The sequence below is a fragment of the Yarrowia lipolytica genome, chromosome 1F, assembly GCF_001761485.1.
Source record: "Yarrowia lipolytica chromosome 1F, complete sequence".
Classification (NCBI taxonomy): Eukaryota; Fungi; Ascomycota; class Dipodascomycetes; order Dipodascales; genus Yarrowia; species Yarrowia lipolytica.
This window is the reverse complement of record NC_090775.1, coordinates 2,684,316-2,704,030: the sequence shown is the minus strand read 5'-3', so window position 1 is coordinate 2,704,030 and position 19,715 is coordinate 2,684,316. Positions and strand designations below refer to the sequence as shown.

General features: G+C 48.1%; 8 protein-coding genes across 8 annotated transcripts; 4 read left to right on the top strand and 4 right to left on the bottom strand.

Moving 5' to 3' along the window:
* Positions 1 to 271: 271 nt before the first annotated feature.
* Positions 272 to 2,257, bottom strand: YALI1_F27017g (uncharacterized protein; the record flags this gene model as incomplete). The annotated part of the gene is made up of 1 exon (XM_505659.3): positions 272 to 2,257. The coding sequence occupies one exon, from the start codon at positions 2,255 to 2,257 to the stop codon at positions 272 to 274; it is 1,986 nt and encodes a 661-aa protein (XP_505659.3).
* A 1,495-nt stretch (positions 2,258 to 3,752) lies between these two features.
* On the top strand, positions 3,753 to 4,433 carry YALI1_F27002g (uncharacterized protein; the record flags this gene model as incomplete). The annotated part of the gene is made up of 1 exon (XM_505658.3): positions 3,753 to 4,433. The coding sequence occupies one exon, from the start codon at positions 3,753 to 3,755 to the stop codon at positions 4,431 to 4,433; it is 681 nt and encodes a 226-aa protein (XP_505658.1).
* Positions 4,434 to 6,072: 1,639 nt separating this feature from the next.
* Positions 6,073 to 7,274, bottom strand: YALI1_F26967g (uncharacterized protein; the record flags this gene model as incomplete). Its single annotated transcript, XM_505657.3, has 3 exons — positions 6,073 to 6,694; positions 7,096 to 7,144; positions 7,247 to 7,274. 3 exons carry the CDS (start codon positions 7,272 to 7,274, stop codon positions 6,073 to 6,075), a joined length of 699 nt encoding a protein of 232 aa, XP_505657.2.
* Positions 7,275 to 8,272: 998 nt separating this feature from the next.
* On the top strand, positions 8,273 to 9,865 carry YALI1_F26957g (uncharacterized protein; the record flags this gene model as incomplete). The annotated part of the gene is made up of 1 exon (XM_505656.3): positions 8,273 to 9,865. One exon carries the CDS (start codon positions 8,273 to 8,275, stop codon positions 9,863 to 9,865), a length of 1,593 nt encoding a protein of 530 aa, XP_505656.3.
* Positions 9,866 to 10,573: 708 nt separating this feature from the next.
* YALI1_F26924g (uncharacterized protein) lies at positions 10,574 to 11,584 on the bottom strand (the record flags this gene model as incomplete). Its single annotated transcript, XM_505655.1, has 1 exon — positions 10,574 to 11,584. One exon carries the CDS (start codon positions 11,582 to 11,584, stop codon positions 10,574 to 10,576), a length of 1,011 nt encoding a protein of 336 aa, XP_505655.1.
* Positions 11,585 to 12,503: 919 nt separating this feature from the next.
* YALI1_F26915g (uncharacterized protein) lies at positions 12,504 to 13,154 on the top strand (the record flags this gene model as incomplete). The annotated part of the gene is made up of 1 exon (XM_505654.3): positions 12,504 to 13,154. One exon carries the CDS (start codon positions 12,504 to 12,506, stop codon positions 13,152 to 13,154), a length of 651 nt encoding a protein of 216 aa, XP_505654.2.
* Positions 13,155 to 13,522: 368 nt separating this feature from the next.
* On the bottom strand, positions 13,523 to 16,666 carry YALI1_F26873g (uncharacterized protein; the record flags this gene model as incomplete). Its single annotated transcript, XM_505653.3, has 1 exon — positions 13,523 to 16,666. The coding sequence occupies one exon, from the start codon at positions 16,664 to 16,666 to the stop codon at positions 13,523 to 13,525; it is 3,144 nt and encodes a 1,047-aa protein (XP_505653.1).
* Positions 16,667 to 18,005: 1,339 nt separating this feature from the next.
* YALI1_F26860g (uncharacterized protein) lies at positions 18,006 to 19,706 on the top strand (the record flags this gene model as incomplete). The annotated part of the gene is made up of 1 exon (XM_505652.3): positions 18,006 to 19,706. The coding sequence occupies one exon, from the start codon at positions 18,006 to 18,008 to the stop codon at positions 19,704 to 19,706; it is 1,701 nt and encodes a 566-aa protein (XP_505652.3).
* Between the last annotated feature and the right edge of the window lie 9 nt (positions 19,707 to 19,715).

The window sequence follows — 19,715 nt, the reverse complement described above, 5'->3', positions numbered from 1 at the left end:
TGGAAAATGAATATTGCTGAATGGGAAGGTGATAAACGGAAATTCCAAATCAGTTAAATATAAAATCCACTCCGTATTGATGTATCTGCACAATTCTTATTATGCTTGAAATGGCCATTGTTGTACACCTACAACAGTTTTCAGATGTACATCTATCTGCCCATCCCATCTACTCGCATGTACTGTGGATACGATAGCTACTATACTAGTCCTGTAATACGTCTCCATACCATAGTTAACGTCTAATTATTGCATGCATCCTGTCTAAATCCTACTCGTCATCATCACTGTCTCCGACGTCCAAAGCGGGCATCTCAAAGTCCGAGCCCATCTCCTCGTCAGAATCGTCGACCTGGTTCTCAGCAACTTCCTCCTCTTCAATTTCCTCAAATTCGGTGGTGGGTTCGATATTAGAGGGTCTCTCAATAGCCTGAACAGGTTCTGCCATCGTCTCAGGCAGGGGCTCAAATGGAGCATCCACAACTACAGGGTTCTCAGGTTCTCTGAAAGCAGTAGAAGCAAATGTGTTGGTAGTGACTGGCGCAGAAGACGCAGAAACAGGCTCAATTCCGTTGGTTTGCTCCTCTTCCTCAATCTCCATTTCTTCGTCAAGCTCCTCTTCCTCTCCAAGAGACGAGGAAACAGGCAAGTATCGTCGTTCGGTAGTCAGAGGAGGAAGTCTAGGATGCACAAATCGGGAAATGGAAGTATCTCGGGGGTACTGCTGCTGAACCATGGCTAGAATACTGTGCTTGGAAGCCATAGAGGGATTGAGCGCTGAAGTGACGGCAGCAGACCGTCGAGCAGCATGCTTAGAAAGCAGGAGAGTTCGGTCAATGAGTCCTCGACATCGTCCAGATAGGTCACATACCAGCATGGTGGCCTCAAGAAATGTGTAGACAGTCTGTTGGGTGATATGGGAGATGGGAGACTCAAACAGATGAGACTTGGAGATGTAATCGGGGATCTCAGTCTGGCCGGCCTGAGACACATTGGTGCCGGGAGTGATGAGAACCAGAGCCTGGGAAACGGCCTTCTCAACGTACTCTTGAACAGAAGAGCCAGCAGAAATGTATCCGACGTTATTGAAGATGGTTGTGAGCAGATCCAGGGCAGCCAAGGTCACCGCAGAGTTGTCAGCAGAGATCATGTCGACAGTCTCAAGCAGGTCCTCGACGTAGGCAGAAATGTTAGCGCCAACAGTGTTAATGAGAGCCGAAAGCGACTGCATGGCGGCAATGTTGATTCGTTCGAATGTGGATCGCACCAGGTTCTGCTCAACCAGAGGAACATGGGCCTTGAAGTGGACCTGGGCCAGAGAGGTGACTCTGTTGAATAGAGGAATGATACGACCAACAGGAATCTTGACGGGCACAGCAGTGGGCTGGCTCAAAAATGCAGTCAGAAGAGTATACAGGTTTTCAATTGCCTTAGCACTGGCATAAATGTCGGCGGGAGAGGAACCGGACTTGGTATCGAATCCCCACGACTTTGTCTGCTCCACGGAAGCAAGAGCGTCATCAGTTCGACCCTCCAGGAGAGCATTGACGGCGATGTGAATGTCAGAGATGGTAGACAGGCATCCTTCTCTCCATTCGGCGGCTTCTCCAAAGTTGGAGGCCGAGTAGTGGGCCACGGTGAGAGCGTCACAGGCCTTCTGGACGAGTTTAGAGTCGGGGGAGGTTGCAATGAGCCTGATAAGAGCAGACTGGAACCGTTTGGAATGGGGTCTGAAACCCACGGGGTGGGCCACGTTGACTCGCTGCAGCTCAGAGACGAAAACTGCGGCAGTAGAAGGGCTACAGTTCTCAGGAGACTCCAAAATAGCCAGAGCAGCCTTGGAAAGGGGAGCAATTCGAGAAGTAGCAATCTCACGGGTCAGCTCGGTCTTCTGAGACACCAGGGCAAGCATCTCAGCACTAGCTCGGAGCGCCATCTCCCAGGTAGCAGGGGCCTCAGGCAGCTCAAGAATGTGAATCAACATGCCCAACCAGGTGGCTCCGTGGTTTTTGAGACACTCCCAGGAGTTCTGGACGGCAGCTAGAGCCAGGAAGGCACCACACCACCGCTGTCGGGAGTCGTTGGACTTAAGGAAGGCAGACACTCGCACCCTAAACTTGTGTAGGGTGTTCTCATCAGCTGTAGTCAGAGCGTTGGCGTTGTAAATTTGGTGAAGAACAACCACGAGGTTGTTGGAGAGGTCAGAAACATGGTCGGGAGCCAGCGGGCCGCCCAAAATGGTCTTCAGAGTAGTCATTTTTGGTACTGCTGGTTACTCGTGGTATTGGCTTTTGGCCTGACAATATATTTTTCTTCTGCACTGCATGTCGGAAGTCTAATTTTTCTGAATTTCTAGCTGCGTCTCAAATGGGGACATTAACTCCGCGGAGATATTTTGAGTGAATGTGGACAGGTGAGCAGTGGGTGTACTTGAATGCTAATTGTTTTGAGTGTGAATTTGAGAAGTTGAAAACGACAAGAGAGTGTTTTTAGGATTGAGTACCGCCCTATGGGCCTGTTTGTCCGTTGTAGGGGTGCCATGTGCTTTGAGAGGTGCAACAGCTGTTCAAGAGTTTGAACGAAGTGTCTGACCCTTTTGTAGGACTAATCAAGAGTTGTACAAATGTAGAATTACAAGCACAAGTACCAGAACTTGGGGTTTTCCTCGCACACTGGATCTGCTCAGTTGCAGTTCTGGTTTAGTCAGAGGTTACTACAGTAAGCGCACTTTAATGTTTATATAGAAGAGGGTGTGTCCAATAGGAGGAATATAAAAATATCAAATAGGCATTGAAATCTGAAACCTGAATTTGTTTCTTCTGACATGGTTATATGTCCGACGTATTTTCACGCCAATTGCCTCCTTCTTCATCTCGTTGAAAGAGGTCCAGTCTCAATGTTGCAGCAGAGTAAGGAGCGGTATATACTGTACAGTGTATAGTTAGTGGAATTAGTCGAGGTCTAATTTGTAGATGGAGTAGCAGTGTACTGTATATATTGTAATGGCTCCCTAACGGTAGATATCACAGGCGGTGAGCGATTGGTTTGCCACCTCTACTGTACATCACCTATTTCACATGACTCTCTTGTGAGTCTGCAACTAACTCCGCATCCCTGTTGACTTAGCTTAGCGTAAGGCACTGGATTGGCAGCCAGCAGCAAAAAACGAGGCTGGAAAAAGACACGGCCATTCCGGTTCCAATAAAAAAAAAAAGGTACCGCGATATGAAAAAACAAAAAACAAAACAGAAGCTTGAGAGTGGCTCTGAAGACTACAAGTTGGCAAGGGGAGTGGAGGGAAATTGACACAGGTCCGTGAATCACCTCCGCTGACACACATTTATTGCACTTCGGGGCTTCACTTCACATATCCCCCCCCACGTTACACATGACTAAGCTTAGACGCTGCACCGTGTACTGGTCTGCATACGGTTCGACTTCGTGGGTGGGTGCACAGCGCACAGCAGCACACTAAGCTTTTTTCCCTCAAGCAACTTGCGGTGAAGAACACCCTGATACACGTTTTTCTGAGCGGTGGACCACTGGTTTTTTTATTCTGACGACATATCTTAGCGAGGACACAGCTCGATTTGGCTTGTTTGAGAAGATTGCACGACTCTACGACTCCGACACGTTCGACTTTTCATCCGACACACTCATCATTCCATTCGACACGTTTTATTTCCGAATAACTCCGAATCAACAAGACACAAGTGAGAAACAGACCCAGTAGACGAACACCAGCCCTCACAATGCCTGCCGTACGAAAACTCACGACATTGGACATCTTCCTGTTCATCCCCAACCTCATTGGATACACCCGGGTGGTACTGGCTCTCGCATCTCTACTGATCATGCGATTCCACCCCAAGTACTGCACCATTCTATACTGTCTGTCGTGCATTCTGGACGCTCTGGACGGCTACACGGCCCGAAAATACAACCAGACCTCCTCGTTTGGAGCCATTCTGGACATGGTCACCGACCGATGCACCACCTCATCGCTCATCTGCTACCTGTGCGTGGCGTACCCCAACTATGCCGTGGCATTCCAGCTGCTCGTGTCGCTCGATCTCGCCTCCCACTACATGCACATGTACGCCACTCTGACCAGCGGATCGTCTAGTCACAAGAAGGTCGGCGAGAAGTCGCAGCTGCTCAAACTCTACTACACCAACACCACGGTGCTGTTTGGCATTTGCGCCGCCAACGAGCTCTTTTTCGTGGCTCTGTACCTGTGGTCCTTCGACTTTGCCTACGAGAACCCCTGGTTTACTGTCAACGGCCACCCCGTTACCTGGGTCGTCTTCATGGGAGCCGTCACCGCCCCCTGGTGCGCCCTCAAGCAGGTCATCAACGTGATCCAGATGTACCAGGCCGCCGTATCTCTGGCCGAGCGAGACGTCGAGGAGAAGAACGCCAAGCTCAAGTAATTAGACAGCTACATACTACATACAGACATTGTGTTCTCACAAAAAATGGCGTGGACTGTAAAAGGTCTGGAGTGATGGGAATCATGTGCTATCACTGAAGTGTAGGAATATATAGATAGATTGAATCGAAACCAGTACAATTGAATCTCATGAAGCAACATCAAAAGACAACAATCGTGCGCTTTAATATAGGAAACGGAATATTCTATGATACGAATAGGAATCAATGTCTTGTAAGCGCGTAAACTGCAGGGCTTCAGACCAGCAGATCGACAGAACAAGTCATGGGATGATCCAGTTCCAGCTCAAGCTGTTGATCTCGTTCAGTATTTACATTACAGCATATACTCTACAGCATAGTAGCTAGTCTATTGCTCGTAACATCTACATGTCTTGGATAATCGTATGTAGTCAGTTTGACATGGGATGACCCAGGGATACATTACAAGTAGGAAACACAGAAGTGGATGACCACACACCATTGGATCGTACAAGTACAAGTACGATGCATTACCGATATGTACAAGTACGATACTTCACGCCATTGCACTAATACAAGTACTTTTACAAGTATATTGTTCTGTCATCGTGTACATCAATGCCAATTCCAAGTGGGGGCCAAGAGTTTGTTTTCTATGGTACAGTAGTATCATGAAAAATATAGTAAGAACAGAGGCATGTACAAAAACGCTGTCGCACCTAAGAACTTATTTGTACACCTTTGCAACCTGAACAAAGTCCTCGAGTGTACAAGGAAGGTACAACTATAGTCAACTATCTACACGATTCACAACCATTGCCACATGATAAGGATCAGAAAGTACTACCGCGTTTGTTTAAACAAGGTAAGTGCGCCAAACGCTATCAACATAAGATGCCGCCGTCCGGTCAAGGACTACCTCCGAGGAGGGGGCAAATCAGCTAGCACGCATAATTTTCATCATAAACGTTTAAAACGTGGAAGGTCATTAAAGTCCGAGAAGTGGGTGCCAGCTGCAATATATACCGAAAAATTAGAGTTGCAAACTTTTGATGCTAGTTACCCTGTCTAGGGTTTCGTGTGTGAGTGTGAGAGGGAAATGGGATTGACCGGATCAGATAAGGGGCTCACATAGATTATTCTGAGCTTCGGCGAGGCCAGGTCTTGATTCAATGTGCCAAATGGAATTGAATCGACATCTTGACATGTTGATACCGCAAAAACCTGTATACAAAATCTCCATACCCATTCCTATGAAGTGTGCGTACTACTTGTAGCTAGCGTACGTACGTACTCGTACTCCAACTCGTGTGTAGTGTCTAAAACCTGTTCAGAAAGAAGAAACGAATAGTTGCAAGTGTCACGGTAAATGGTCGTGTGGGAAATCAGTTCTCAATTACAAGCACCAATTTCTACTCTCATGTGACCAAAATCAACAATACTTGAATGGTACTTATAGTGACCAGATGACTACTACTGTACAAACTGAACAAGTTATGTAAACAAGCATACAAAAGCAGATGTCTTCTCAATAATACCCACGTCGTTCATTTCATTGCACCCATTGCCTCTACAATTGCAAATTCTCATATACCTCTGGCGTAATATCATGTGCGAAACGCACCTTTCATTCATCGTATAGTCATTCTATGCTATAAATTAAGCCTTAGCAAAAAGCTTCTCAATGTCCTCAACAGACTGCTGGAGAATCTTCTGCTGGAACTTGGGGTCCTTGAGGTCCTTCTCGATCTTGGAGATGACGGTCTCGGTCAGGAGCTTCTGCTCTCGCTGTCGGACAGAGTTCTCGTATCGGACCCAAGAGTCAAGAACAGACTTGGCCTCGGCGGCAAGAACAACCTGCTGCTTGGTCTCGAAGACCTCAGCCTCGAGCTTGACGGTGTCCTTGGAGACAGCGAAAAGATCCTGGGTGGTCTTGACAACATCCTTGAGCTTGGAAACGTCACCAATTCGCTCCTTGACGGCGTCGGTGTGCTTGTCTCGGGTGGTGTTGAGAATGTTTCGCATGTTCTCAATGTAACCGTCGGCCCAAGAGGTGTAACCGGGGCCACCGAGCTTGGCAACAACAACAACGAAGGCAGCGAAGACACCGAGAACAATGGACTCATCGTTCACAATGTACAGCTCGTTGGAGATGGCATAGATGGATCCGAGCACACCGGTAGCGAGCACACCAGTCTTGGAGAGCACGTTGTTACCAGGGATGGAGTCCAGGATGGAGGTGGCCTTGACCTTGGGGTCAACCTGGTTGGAGTAATGTCGGCTGGGTTAGTATGTCTCGGTTGAACGGGTTTGGAAATGTGTTTGTATGGTGTCCATATTGAAGAAGACAGTGTTGATGTGGTGGTTGATATGGATGATGTCGCAATTGGGGGACGGAAAAAGATGCATCGAGTCGTTGACGCCATTGAATCACTATGCGACGATTGTCGTTCGTCGTCATAATCCCATGCAGTCGCATTGTCGTCGATCTCATTCCCCATCCTGTCACCTCGTCACAACAACGTCTGTGGTAATTACCGCGTCCTGTCATGTCACACTCTAATGTCAAATTTCAGTCTCTCAAGAGACATCCAATTCTCCGCTCCACAGCCTCAATTGAACATGCCACGTAGTCCATTTTCCGCCTCTCCACAGCAGGCAATTCCTCCCTCCAATACTCACGCAGACAGAGCACCAACCCGGGCAAAGGGCATGGCAGCGGGTCGAGCAGCTAAAGAGTTAGTCAAAGGGTGTTCAAAAACCGGTCGAAACGCAATCAATTTGCAAATTCAGTCGTCAGGCGTCCTTCTCGCCATTCGCCGTCGATACTCACCCAGTCGAGCAGCAATTCTGAGACTCATGTTTAGTGCTGTATGGGTACACAAAAAAGTAGAACCGTGATGTGGTGTTGTGCAATCCTATGCTGGCAGGTTTTGACACCCAAATTTTGAGAGATTGGGCCAATGGGAGCGAAGTACGTGTTACCCGGCCGGCCCGAGGATTGGGCTCCAGGGCTAGGGTTAAGAGGTTGGGACCGTAACCCGGTACTTATTCGGGTCTAAAAGCTTATTTAGGTGTCTACTGTACGTGAAGAGTGAGTGCATTTAAGAGATATTATGGTGAATTAAAATTGGCTGAAAATAATGAAAAAAAATTGTGGAAATCGATGCTCCTTGCTGTACAGATGCTGGATTGAAGCATGTGTAGTAAGCGAGGGGTGGGGGTGTTTTGGAGATGACTACAAGTACTTGTACAAGTACCAGATGTCTCACTGTAGTGTAAGACTTGCCTAATGATATGTTGCTGAGACGACTCCGACACTTACTACTTGTACAGACTAATACACATGCCGCAATTTGCTCACTACTGTATTGTATGTACAAGTACATACTCATACAATCATTACTCTACACAAGCACGGTTATGGCGGATGAAAGATACGTGTTTGCGGATACAGCTAGCTACAAACACCAACAGTATAAAAAAGTGCGTGTAGTAAACCCATTGATGGGCTACTTGTGTAGAAGAAATTTTGGGTCCGATCACGCTTCATATACCCTACATACTCCATACTCTCCGCACATTCATATGGAGAGACGTTAAGCTATAACTTGATACAATGGGCTCCTAAAATAGATAGCAAGCGGGATACATCAAATATACAGTGGTATCTAGTGTTTCACCCAACTATTTTCAAGTAGTTTATACCTCATTCTCTGTATTGCTCTTCCTACCCTCTAACCACTTACTAATCAAGGTTAGGGCATCCACTTGTGACGACATGCATGAACCATGCCGGGTGGTCAAAAAAATGTGCATAGTGAAATTTGTGGGACAAACCACCTAACACAACATCAAAATGTCCAAACGAGGAGCTGCCGAAGTGACAAAGAAGGTCAAGAAGGCCAAGTCGGCCGTGCATATGTCTCCCGAGGAAATTTCCAGTCTCGGGACCGAAATCACAACGTCCACCACCAATTACAACAAGTTGTCAGAGCTCATGTCTCTGTTGAAGTCTACCGACGAAGACGTCCACACAGCTGCTCTCAACAGTCTATACAATGTTTTCCGACACATGGCCAAGGAGGATTTGCTGTTGAACCCGGATCACGTACTGGAACCCAAGAAGAAGGACCAGAAGACCAAGGTTCCTGATCTGAACAAGAAGACCGTGGCCGAGTGGATCTCTCCTAAGTACGAGACTTACAAGAAGCACGTTCTGAAGATGCTTAACACCTCCAAGTCCGCCAACAGCCGTCTGATGGCTCTTGAGATTCTAATGCGACTAATCAAGATAGAGAACAAGTGCTGGAGTGCCGATGGAGTGTCTTGGTTCCCCACTAGACTGCTTGGAGAGATTGTGTGGGCCATTGCCACATGTTCTGTCGACGTGAATCTCAGTACACTGTCCCACTTTGTATCTGAGTACCTGGACAAGTACGACGATATTCGATTTCATGTCTACAACGAGTCTGGTAAGCTGTTCAGACAGACCAACATTCCCGATTCCGTGGACCAGAAGAAGCTGTCGATTCGAATCCAGGAACTCTTTCTGCACGCCGATGCTGCTGCCTTCCCCAAATCCAATGCAGAGATCACCTCATTCTGGACCAAGAAGCCCACTTCCAAGAAGGACGCCATTTTGCATCATGACACACAGACTCTGGCCTTCCAGACCGGATGGCTTCGAATCCTGGGTCTCCCCCAGACCAACGATCAATACAAGACTGTCCTGACAGTCATGCATCAAAAGATAATCCCCTTCCTGAACCAACCTCACACCACCATGGATTTTCTTACCCAATCGTACAACATGGGAGGTGGAGTTGCTCTGCTGGCTCTTAACGGTCTTTTCTCGCTCATGCAGAAGCAGAACCTGGAATACCCCGACTTCTACTCCAAGTTGTACGCTCTGCTGGACGAGCAGGTTCTCTATGCATCTTACCGATCGCGGTTCTTCCGACTGCTCGACATTTTCCTGAGTTCCTCGCATTTGGCCAGTGCCATTGTCGCCTCTTTTATCAAGAAATGCTCTCGACTTGCCCTCACAGCTCCTCCTGCTGCCGTAGTGACTCTCTACCCTTTTGTCTACAACCAGCTCAAGCGACACCCTGCATGCATGACTCTGCTCCAGAGACACGTTGAAGGAGAGTACGAGGACCCATTTGATCCCGAAGAGACCGATCCTCTCAAGACCAACGCGTTGGAGTCGTCTTTGTGGGAGCTGGAGACTGTCCAGTCTCATTACCACCCCAATATCTCCAAGCTGGCCAAGATCATCTCCGAGCCTTTCCGAAAGCCCCAGTACAACATGGAAGACTTCCTGGACCACTCCTACGAGTCGCTAATTGACCAGGAGATGGGCAAGAACATCCGAAACGTCCCTGCTGTGGAATTCGACAAATTCAAGGTCTTTGGAGATGGACAGTACATGGAGGGATGGTCTTTTTAATGCAAGCATAAGAGGCTCTGAGAGCAAAGCTCGAGGAAGTGATCAAGCATGTAGATAACTTAGGGAACAGAAAAAAGACGCTCAAACGATTAGACTCATTATCAAGTGACATGTGTGCTTCTGTATACTGATGTTCCACCAAATGAAGTAGAACATACTGTAGTAACCTGCAGCTAACTGTATACACAGTTATCAACAAGTGCTGTATGTACAATAGGACCTATATTTGAAGAGACAGACACAAATATTAAACACCGAGAGCATTCCTAACTACATGTGGACGAATACCCCCAAGGAGTGATTTGTTATCTTGAGTTGAACGAGAAGAAAAAGAAAAGCCAGTCGCTGCAACACCTATGGTACTCATACCGTATAATCACACCATTGACATCGTATTTTTTACTCAGTTCAAGTTAAGAGTAAGAAATGTATGGTTGAGCTTCGAAGCTAACCACTGATAACTCGATACTTACTTGTAGTCACGTCTCATACACGTTCTGAATGTCTTATGTTTTAATCTCAATGCAGAAAATGACTCAGTGTCTCTTTCCCGTGTCTCTTGTACGACGTAAAATGACTCATGTTTACTTTTTGATCAGCATGGTTATTTGAGTCATCTGAGTTTATGTCTTCATTCAGTGCCAGGTTTTTTCGATGACGTGTATCGTCAGTGTACAGTATTACTGTATATGCTAATAAATAATGCAATCAAGCCTCGAGCGACTTTCCTTGTGCCTTCCACCATCGCAGAATGCTGAGGGACTTTTCAAAAGTGTACATGGTGATAGCGCTAGTGGGGGCACTTTTGATGAGTGAAACCAGAAAGCCTTTGTAGAGACCCCTGCATCCCTCGGCGACGATGATCCGACGCGCCATGACAAATGGGTTGTATGAGTCAAGCAGTCGCTGCACTCCAGGCTTGCCAGACAGCTCCTTGTAAGACACATCCATTCTTCCTTGTGTCTGCAGACGTTTTCTGATTGTGTCCAGGGGGAAGACTAGAGCCTTTGAAGCTGTGCCCGCACACAACCCGGCAGTTGCCTCCTGCCAACCCTTGGTAGGCAGGTTGTAGGACACGAGAAGGTCGTGATGTTTGTTTGAAAAGGCATCCAATGAATCCTTGACACGTCCATATGATGCAAAAAACAGACCCATGTAGGGTGCGATTGAGATGATGCTGCTGGATACGCCTCTGAAGAATCCCAGGGGCCCTTCCGTCTTGTAGATGAGTTTGAAGGTCTGAAACAGGGACGTGTAGTTTTTCACGTTGCAGTTCTTGGCTCCCTGAGCTGCAAACAGTGTTCTGAACAGATCAAAAGGATACGTGGCGATAGTAGCTCCTGCTCCTGCCGTTGCTCCGGCGATAAAAGACTGAGCACCGGACGAAATCTTCCATTTCTCTGCCGTTTCGTTGTAGGCATTGATCACCTGGTTGACATGGTGGTATGTCACAAACTGGGTAGCTCCATAGAAGACATACAGCAGTTCTGCGGGAATATTTCCCTTCCACAGCGCCGTGACACCCTCGTCACGAACAATCTGTTGCATCGTCTGAAAAATGCCCCGATAATAGCGACTTCCATCTTTTTGCAGTTGTAGTCTGATCTTGACCACGTCCAGAGGAGCTATGCAAAAACGCGACACCATGCCGGCAATGCCGCCACAGAGCATGGACTCCGTTGACGAGATATCCGAGTCGCTGGAAAGGTGGTTGGACATGGGTGGTGAGCAGTAGGTTGGTGTCTTCCTTCTCTTGTTATTGTTTAAATGATTTCAGTTGGCTCTCGTTTCCAGTCCCGTGCACCAAGCTAAAATTAGAGTTTACGACCGGAAAAATTCCACTCAGAAAGAGTCGGCTATTGAAGATAGGTGTGGACTCTTGTATTGTTGGTTTACGTAGATGAAAAAATAATCTGAAAAGGTGATTTTGGTTACCAAACCAGTCTCTTCACAATTACAAACAATTTTTCTCCTTTATACAAAAGCATATTCAGTTACAAGCACTTTGAGCTAACATCACAACCGCATCCTTGCATCATCCCTCTATTGAAAAATACGAGCCTATTCCAGTTAGAAATCAACCAGCCCTTGCTCCAATCGTGCGGCATCGTTAGTCAGGGTTTGGCGGTGGTTGTATAGTGGGGAGCGTGGGTGGAACATTGCTACAGTGAGAACGATATTGTACAATACAGTAGTTACATAATAACACTATCGAGCCACTTACTCAGGAGCCCTTGTCTTTTGTTTTGGAGTCACTATCATTTAGTGCTATAAAATGGTTAATATTGTAACTATTACTTGGACTACAATTGTAGCTACTAATTGTAGTAGGTTGCTACTACCACGGTTCTTGCAGCTGTAGGTACTGGTTTGTACTTGTCATCGCTACCGTTCTCTCTCAGAGCTATCAGTATACACCTACAGACATAAGGACCGGATTAAAAGATTCCAGGGCCCATAAGAACCCACATGAGACAACAAATAATACAACTCACGTGAATAATAGAGGTTTGCCCCGATTCAATTTTCAGACACCACTTAGTCATCATCACCTCTCTGATAAAGTTCATATGCAAGAAATATTTCGAGGATGCCATATTGCCATTAACCATCACCAGCATACAAAAACACACACAAAATGAACATTTTGAACAATGTGGATGGATCTGCCAAATGGGAGCAAGGAACAAGTGTGATTTGCTCGGTCACGGGTCCCATAGAAACTCGGCGACGGACAGATGAACCTACACTAGCTCAGGTGGAGCTGGTGATTCGTCCTGCTATTGGACAGGCCACAACCCGGGAGACACTGATTAAGGATCGAATCTACAGTGTTTTGGCCGCCACAGTGGTGCGAAACTTGTACCCTCGCATGTTGCTTCAGATTGTGATTCAGATTCTTGAACAGGGTGAAGGAACCGGATACAACGTGCTCAAGCTAGCGGCATGTCTGAACGCCATGTGTCTGGCATTGATTGACAGCAGAACGCCCATGACTGGTCTTTTTACAGCAGTCGCCATTGCCATTGTCGACGATAAGCTCATTTTGCATCCCACTCGAAAACAGGTGTCTCAGTCGACGTCTACACATGCTGTTTCGTATTTCGTGGAGAACAACAAGGCCACGGGTCTGTTGATGTGTGAGAGTGAAGGTGAGTTCACCGAGAACCAACTGTTTGAGGTGCTTGAGCAGGCCGCACGTGCATGTGAAGACGTGGCTCTGGATATGAGAGAGCGGATTGAGAAGGGTGTTAAGGAGGGCCTTCGAATTGATGCTGGGCAGGAGTAATGCATCGGTAATTTATACCTATTAATGGATAGACATGAAAAGACACGTAATAATGGGCGGATGACAGGATGTACTGTAGTTTATGACACACTTGAATGATACATAGTAGGGCAGGAGCCTGTAGGATTTCTATAGAAGGATCGACATGTTGAAGTAGGATCAAAGACACGTATAACGAATCCAACGTACAAGTACAAGTATGGATGTACTGTACTTTTTTGGTATCAATCATACAAATACAACAGCTGTCTCTTAGTTACTTCTACAAGTTCATATTAATGCACACACGTATATTTACTCACACTACCTTTACACTCTCATACAATACAATACACATTATTCATTCAGTAGAGATTTACAAGATCCACCTAAGCAGAAAGCTTCTTGAAGTCCTCAACCATGGAGTTGAGACCCTCGATCTCGGCGGTCAGAGCCTCAAATCGCTTGGTGTTAGACTCCTGGACGTCGGCTCGCACCTTGGTCTCGTAGTCCTTAACGGCCATCTGCTTCTCGAGCGAAGCCTTGGACTTCTCGCACTTCTCGATCTTGGTGTGGGCCTTCTTGATCTCGGCGTCGAGGTCAACGAGACCCTTGACAAGGATGTAGACAGAGCACTCAGGGCTGACGACAGAAACAACACATCCGTCAGGTGCAGAGTCGGAAGAAGAAATGGACTGCACCTTGTTGGCGGCCTTGACCAGCGACAGAATCGACTCGGTCTGCTCACCAACGGTCTTGGACACGGCGTCGGAGCCCTGGACAATGATCTGGGAGTCCTTGAGAATGCCGTACTGGGCCAGCAGAGATCGAGCGGCCTTGACAATATCCAGAACCAGATCGTAGCCCTTCTCGGCCTCGGCGTTATCAAAGGCAGGGTTGAACTCGGGGTAGGAGGCTCGCATGATGGTCTCAGTCTTGTCGCCGACTCGTCGGGGGAGTCGCTGCCACAACTCCTCGGTGAGGTAGGGCATGAAGGGATGCATCATCTTGATGGCACCCTCCAGACAAGTGTAGAGAGTGTCTCGAGCGGACTTTTGCTGCTCGGGTGTACCGCTGAGAATCAAGAACTTGGAGTTCTCAATGTAAACGTCACACAGTTCGTAGAGCCAGAAGTTGTAGACGGCGGTGGTGGAGTCCATGAAGTTGTTGTGCTGCAGAGCCTCATCAGCAGTCTTGGCAGCATGGGTGTACTTGTGCAGAATCCACTTCTCGACGAGAGAGAGGTCCTTGCCGGGAGCGTCGCTAGCAGGAGGGACGTAGTCGTCGCCAAGACGCATGAGAGCAAACTTGGTGGCGTTGTACATCTTGTTGCAGAATTTTCGGTAGCCCTCGACTCGGTTAATATCAAGGTTGATGTCTCGACCTCCGGTGGTGTAGGCACAAAGGGCGAATCGCATGGCGTCGGTACCGCATTCAGGGATACCGTTGGGGAAAGACATGGTCTGTCCGTCCTCGGCCTTCTTGACCTCTCGGGGGTCCAGGTTACCCTGGTGCAGCTTGGCATGCAGGTCCTTGAGAGGGATACCTGAAATGACGTCCAGAGGGTCAATGACGTTACCGAGAGACTTGGACATCTTTCGGCCCTGGGCGTCTCGAACCAGAGAGTGGGTGAACACCTCTCGGAAGGGGATGTCGCCAGTGAGCTTGATACCCAGCATGATCATTCGGGCGACCCAGAAGAAGAGAATATCCCAGCCAGTCTCCAGCATGGTCATGGGGTAGAACGTCTCCATGTCCTTGGTCTTGTCGGGCCATCCGAGCAGAGAGAAGGGCCACAGACCGGAGGAGAACCACGTATCGAGAACATCCTCGTCCTGCTCGAGGGTAAACTTGTCAGTTCCGAACTTGGCAGCGGCCTTTTCTCGGGCCTCGTCCTCGGTTCGGCCAGCAATCCACCACTTGCCGTCCTCCTTGTCCTGATCGGCCTCAGACTCGAGGTTGACAAAGTAGACGGGAGCTCGGTGACCCCACCACAGCTGTCGAGAGATACACCAGTCCTGGATGTTGCCGAGCCACTGGAAGTACTCGGACTCGGAGGTCTTAGGGGTGATGGTGATTCGGCCATCTCGAACAGCCTCCATGGCAACATCAGCCTGCTCCTTGTTTCGGACCCACCACTGGGGCTTGAGGAGAGGCTCAATGACGTCTCCAGATTTGGCACAGGTGGGAACCGACATGGGGTTGGCGGTCTGGTTCTCAAACAGACCAACCTCCTTGAGCTTCTCAATGACCTTCTTTCGGGCATCGAATCGCTTGAGACCGGCAAAATCGCCACAGGCCTCATTGAGAGTACCGTTGTCATTAAGGATGTTGACAAACTCGAGGTTCTGTCGCTTACCGGTCAGGTAATCGTTGGGGTCATGGGCAGGAGTGATCTTGACGGCTCCGGTTCCAAACTCCATGTCGACAGCCTCGGCATCAGTGACAATGGGAATGGTTCGGTCCAGGAAGGGGTGGTCAACAGTCTTGCCGTGGAGATGAGCGTATCGCTTATCGTCGGGGTGAACAGCAATACCAGTGTCTCCAAACATGGTCTCGACTCGAGTGGTGGCAACGGTCAATTTCTCGTCGGAGCCAGTGACCTTGTAGGAGAAGTGGGTGAGGACACCAAACTCAACGGGCTCGTCGTAGCCGGGAACGTTCATCTTAGTGAAGCCATCAATCTCCTTGTTCTCAACCTCTAAGTTAGACAGGGTAGTGTTAAGGGCAACACACCAGTTGACGAGACGGGAGGCTCGGTAGATGACGCCCTCTTCGTGCAGTCGGCAGAAGGCTTCGTTGACAGCCTTGGTTCGGGGCTGGTCCAGAGTGAAGGCCTCTCGAGACCAGTCGTACGAAGCACCGAGCTTCTTCAACTGGTTCTTAATTCGAACGTGGTAGTCCTCCTTCCACTCCCAGACCAGATCGGTGAACTTTTCTCGGCCCAGATCGTGTCGCGTCTTCTTTTCCTTGGCCCACAGCATCTTCTCAACAACAGACTGAGTCGAGATACCGGCGTGGTCGAAACCGGGGACGTAAAGAACAGTCTTTCCCTTCATTCGGTGGAATCGAATCAGACCATCCTGAAGGGCAACGGTGAGACCATGTCCAATATGGAGAGCTCCAGTGACGTTAGGAGGAGGAATGGGGATGACGTAGAGACCCTTGTCCTTGGGAGATCCGTCGGCCTTGAGCTCAGGCTCAAAGTATCCCTGCTTCTCCCACCACTCGTACCACGAAGATTCGATTGTGGCAGGGTTGTAAGACTTGAGAGCAGGATCATCCAGAGACACAAGAATCTTCTTCTCGCCCTTGACAGTCTTGTCGACAAACTCGGGAACAGGCTCAACCTCCTTCTTTGCCTTCTTAGGGGCAGCCTCCTTCTTGGGAGCGTCCTTCTTAGCAGCCTGTTTGGCGTTGAACTTGGCCAGCTTCTCGGCCTTCTTTCTCTCGTTTTCCAGCTGCTTGGGGGTCTTGGGCTTGGCCTCTCCTGCAGCAGGAGCGGCAGCGGGGGGCTGTGCGGATTCACTCATGTATCGCAAAAATCGGGGGTGTGCAATTCCTTGCCTGGGAAATGCCAATCTTTTAAGTGATGTTCGGAAAATGGTGTACTAACCAACTCACGGGTGATCTGTGAAATTATGACTCTGAAAAAAACGTTACCTGTCGGGCTTATTTTGAGTTTGGGTTTGGGTTGGGAGTTGGACATGCACTATAAAAGCTGCATCTCTTGCTAAAACGTTTTCTTCTTCAAGTAACAACCAGGCTTGTTGACTGGCGTCTAGCTTTCTACGGACGTCCGCCTCTCTAAACCTGGAAGAATAATGTAGCACGATTTAATTCTGCCCCTGTAACATTTCGCTTCTTGGGCACTACGAGCGTGCTCACATCTTCCTCACAATGATGTGACGACTGTGATGGGATGTGACGAACACACTACAGAAATACTGTAAATATTTTGGGTGCCGTGATTTATTTGAGTTGGACAACTGTATTCGCATGGCTGCAAAAGTGGAAGAGTTTGAACTCACGCGACAATGTTGACATGGTGGTGTGAATCATTGAGTCAAATCGTTACCATGATAAGACATCAACACCAGTACGCGCGAGTAGCTTACAAGTATCGTGTGCTTATCCTATGACTTTATGAGTGACTCATCTAGTTAGACCTTCGATCCAAGTGACTTTTTCATGACCCTATAACTAAGAGGGGACAGTTCGTAGGTAATTAGTCACCCTAGCAAGCCACCAAATGACTCTACGCTGGTGTCTCAAAGCACTTTCTCAGTATCTCGATACCCGTATTGAGTCCACTTGTACGTACATGTTTTTACTCTTTCTTTGATTCCCTTACTGGAAGTACTTTAACCACTGTACTGCGTGATACTTCATTAATATCACCACTGAACTACAAGTACAGTATGTACATATTGTTAGAAGTTACGAGATTATCAAGCGTAGAGAACATCAAGTTCGTTTAGAAAGACACATACAGTGTATGACAGAGAAAGAAATCTCCATAAGACCGACTCAATGGCTTTTGGAGGATGGAATATTAACACTATCGCTTCCTGACCTTGTACAGCTACCGGACAATCTGAGACTTCTTGAGCATCCCAAACTACAGTAATAAGCCGCTTTATATATGAACTACTCGTAGCAGAAGGAGGACTCATGACTGTTTTTGCAGCATCTAGGAACATGCACAAACCACATTTTACTATCTCCCACAATTTTACGACTCTAGTTGATTGGTTCTCCATCATGTTCGTCGCCCACCAATCAATACACTGTCAATAATGCTTTCATGTAATACGATAGAGTTGGCGCACAGTACGAAAAAATTAAGGTTGAACATTTGGATTTTTTTGGATGGGAAAAAAATCAGTTGGCCAGTATATGCTACGGTTAGTACGAACGATGGTCACACAAAGTCACAAATCGTTGAAGCGAGCACGAAAGAATGCAGTGCTGGACATTGTTGACACACTGCGGGATCCCATGGCCTCGGATTCGGTGCTTTTGAACGACATCAAGCGAGTTCTGGGTGCAGCCAACCCTCCAACCACCCTGGATCAGGTCCAGAACAAACTCATCAGTCCTGCCATGATGAAGAAAATCCGACGAGAGGAGCGGAGCGACGAAGGAGCAACAGAAAGACCCGAGAAGGAGCTGATTCACCAGAAATACGAGGTCGAGGTGTCCATTTCTGGTCTGGGTGCTGATGGAGATGGAATTGCTGTTGAGGAGCGAGAAGATGGAGAGAAGCGAGTTCTGGTGGTGCCTTTCGCTCTGCCCGGTGACAAGGTCAAGGTCCGAGTCTACAAGAAAAACCTGTACTTTTTCCAGAGCGAGATTGTCGAAGTTATCAGCAAGGGAGATCTCAGAGACGACGCTCTCACTAGCTGCAAATACTTCGGAGAGTGCTCTGGCTGCCAGTACCAGTTCATGGACTACGAGAAGCAATTGAACCAGAAGCGGAATGTGGTCGTCAACGCCTTCAGATACTACTGCCATACTGAAGACGCTGTTCTGCCTGAAGTGGGTCCCACTTTCCCTTCTCCTGAGACTATGGGCTACCGAACCAAACTAACCCCTCATTACGACGTGCCCAAGACCAAATCGCCCGAATGGCTTGCATCTCCACCACCCTACGGTTTCAACATGAAGACTGTCAATCGAGTTTTGGACATTGAAGACTGTCCTATTGGAACTCCTGTTGTCCGCGAGGGTCTCAAGGAGTCCCGAGAAGATGTCAAACTTCACTACAAGACCGCAAAACGAGGAAAGACATACCTCCTGCGAGAGAACACCATCAAGAAGGAGGAAGGGACTTTCGATAAGAGGTGCGTCACTGACAACAAAGCCATTGTGTCGGAATACATTGACAACTACCGGTTCGATTTTACTGCTGGCGAGTTCTTCCAGAACAACAACTCCATTCTGCCTGCTGTCACTGCATACGTCCGAGAAAACATTCTCCTCGACGGCGGCAAGCCTCCCCGATTCTTGGTTGACGCTTACTGTGGATCTGGACTGTTCTCTATCACCTGTTCTCAGGCTGTTGAGAAGGTGTACGGAGTGGAGATCTCCGACGAGAGTGTCAAGTTTGCTCGAAAGAATGCCGAGCTCAACAAAATCAACAACGCCGTTTTCCTGACCGGAAAGGCCGAGAATATTTTTAAGGATCTCGACTGTGACCCTGCCCAGACTTGCATGATTATCGATCCTCCTCGAAAGGGTACTGACGAGGCCTTCATCAACCAGCTGGTTACTTTCCAACCCCAGAGACTGGTCTACGTCTCTTGTAACGTGCATACTCAGGCTCGAGACGTGGCTTACCTTCTGAAACAGTGTCCTGAATACAAGGTTGAGTCCATTCGAGGCTTCGACTTCTTCCCTCAGACCAAGCATGTTGAGGGTGTTGCCGTGCTCAGCTACAACGGAGAGAGAACTAAAAGGGAGATAAACGGCGAGGTTAACAGTAAGACCAATTGTGGCGTGACTAACGGTGAGACCAATGGTGAGATCAACGGTACAAAGATTGAGGAGACCAATGAGACTAAGGGGTAATTCAGATTT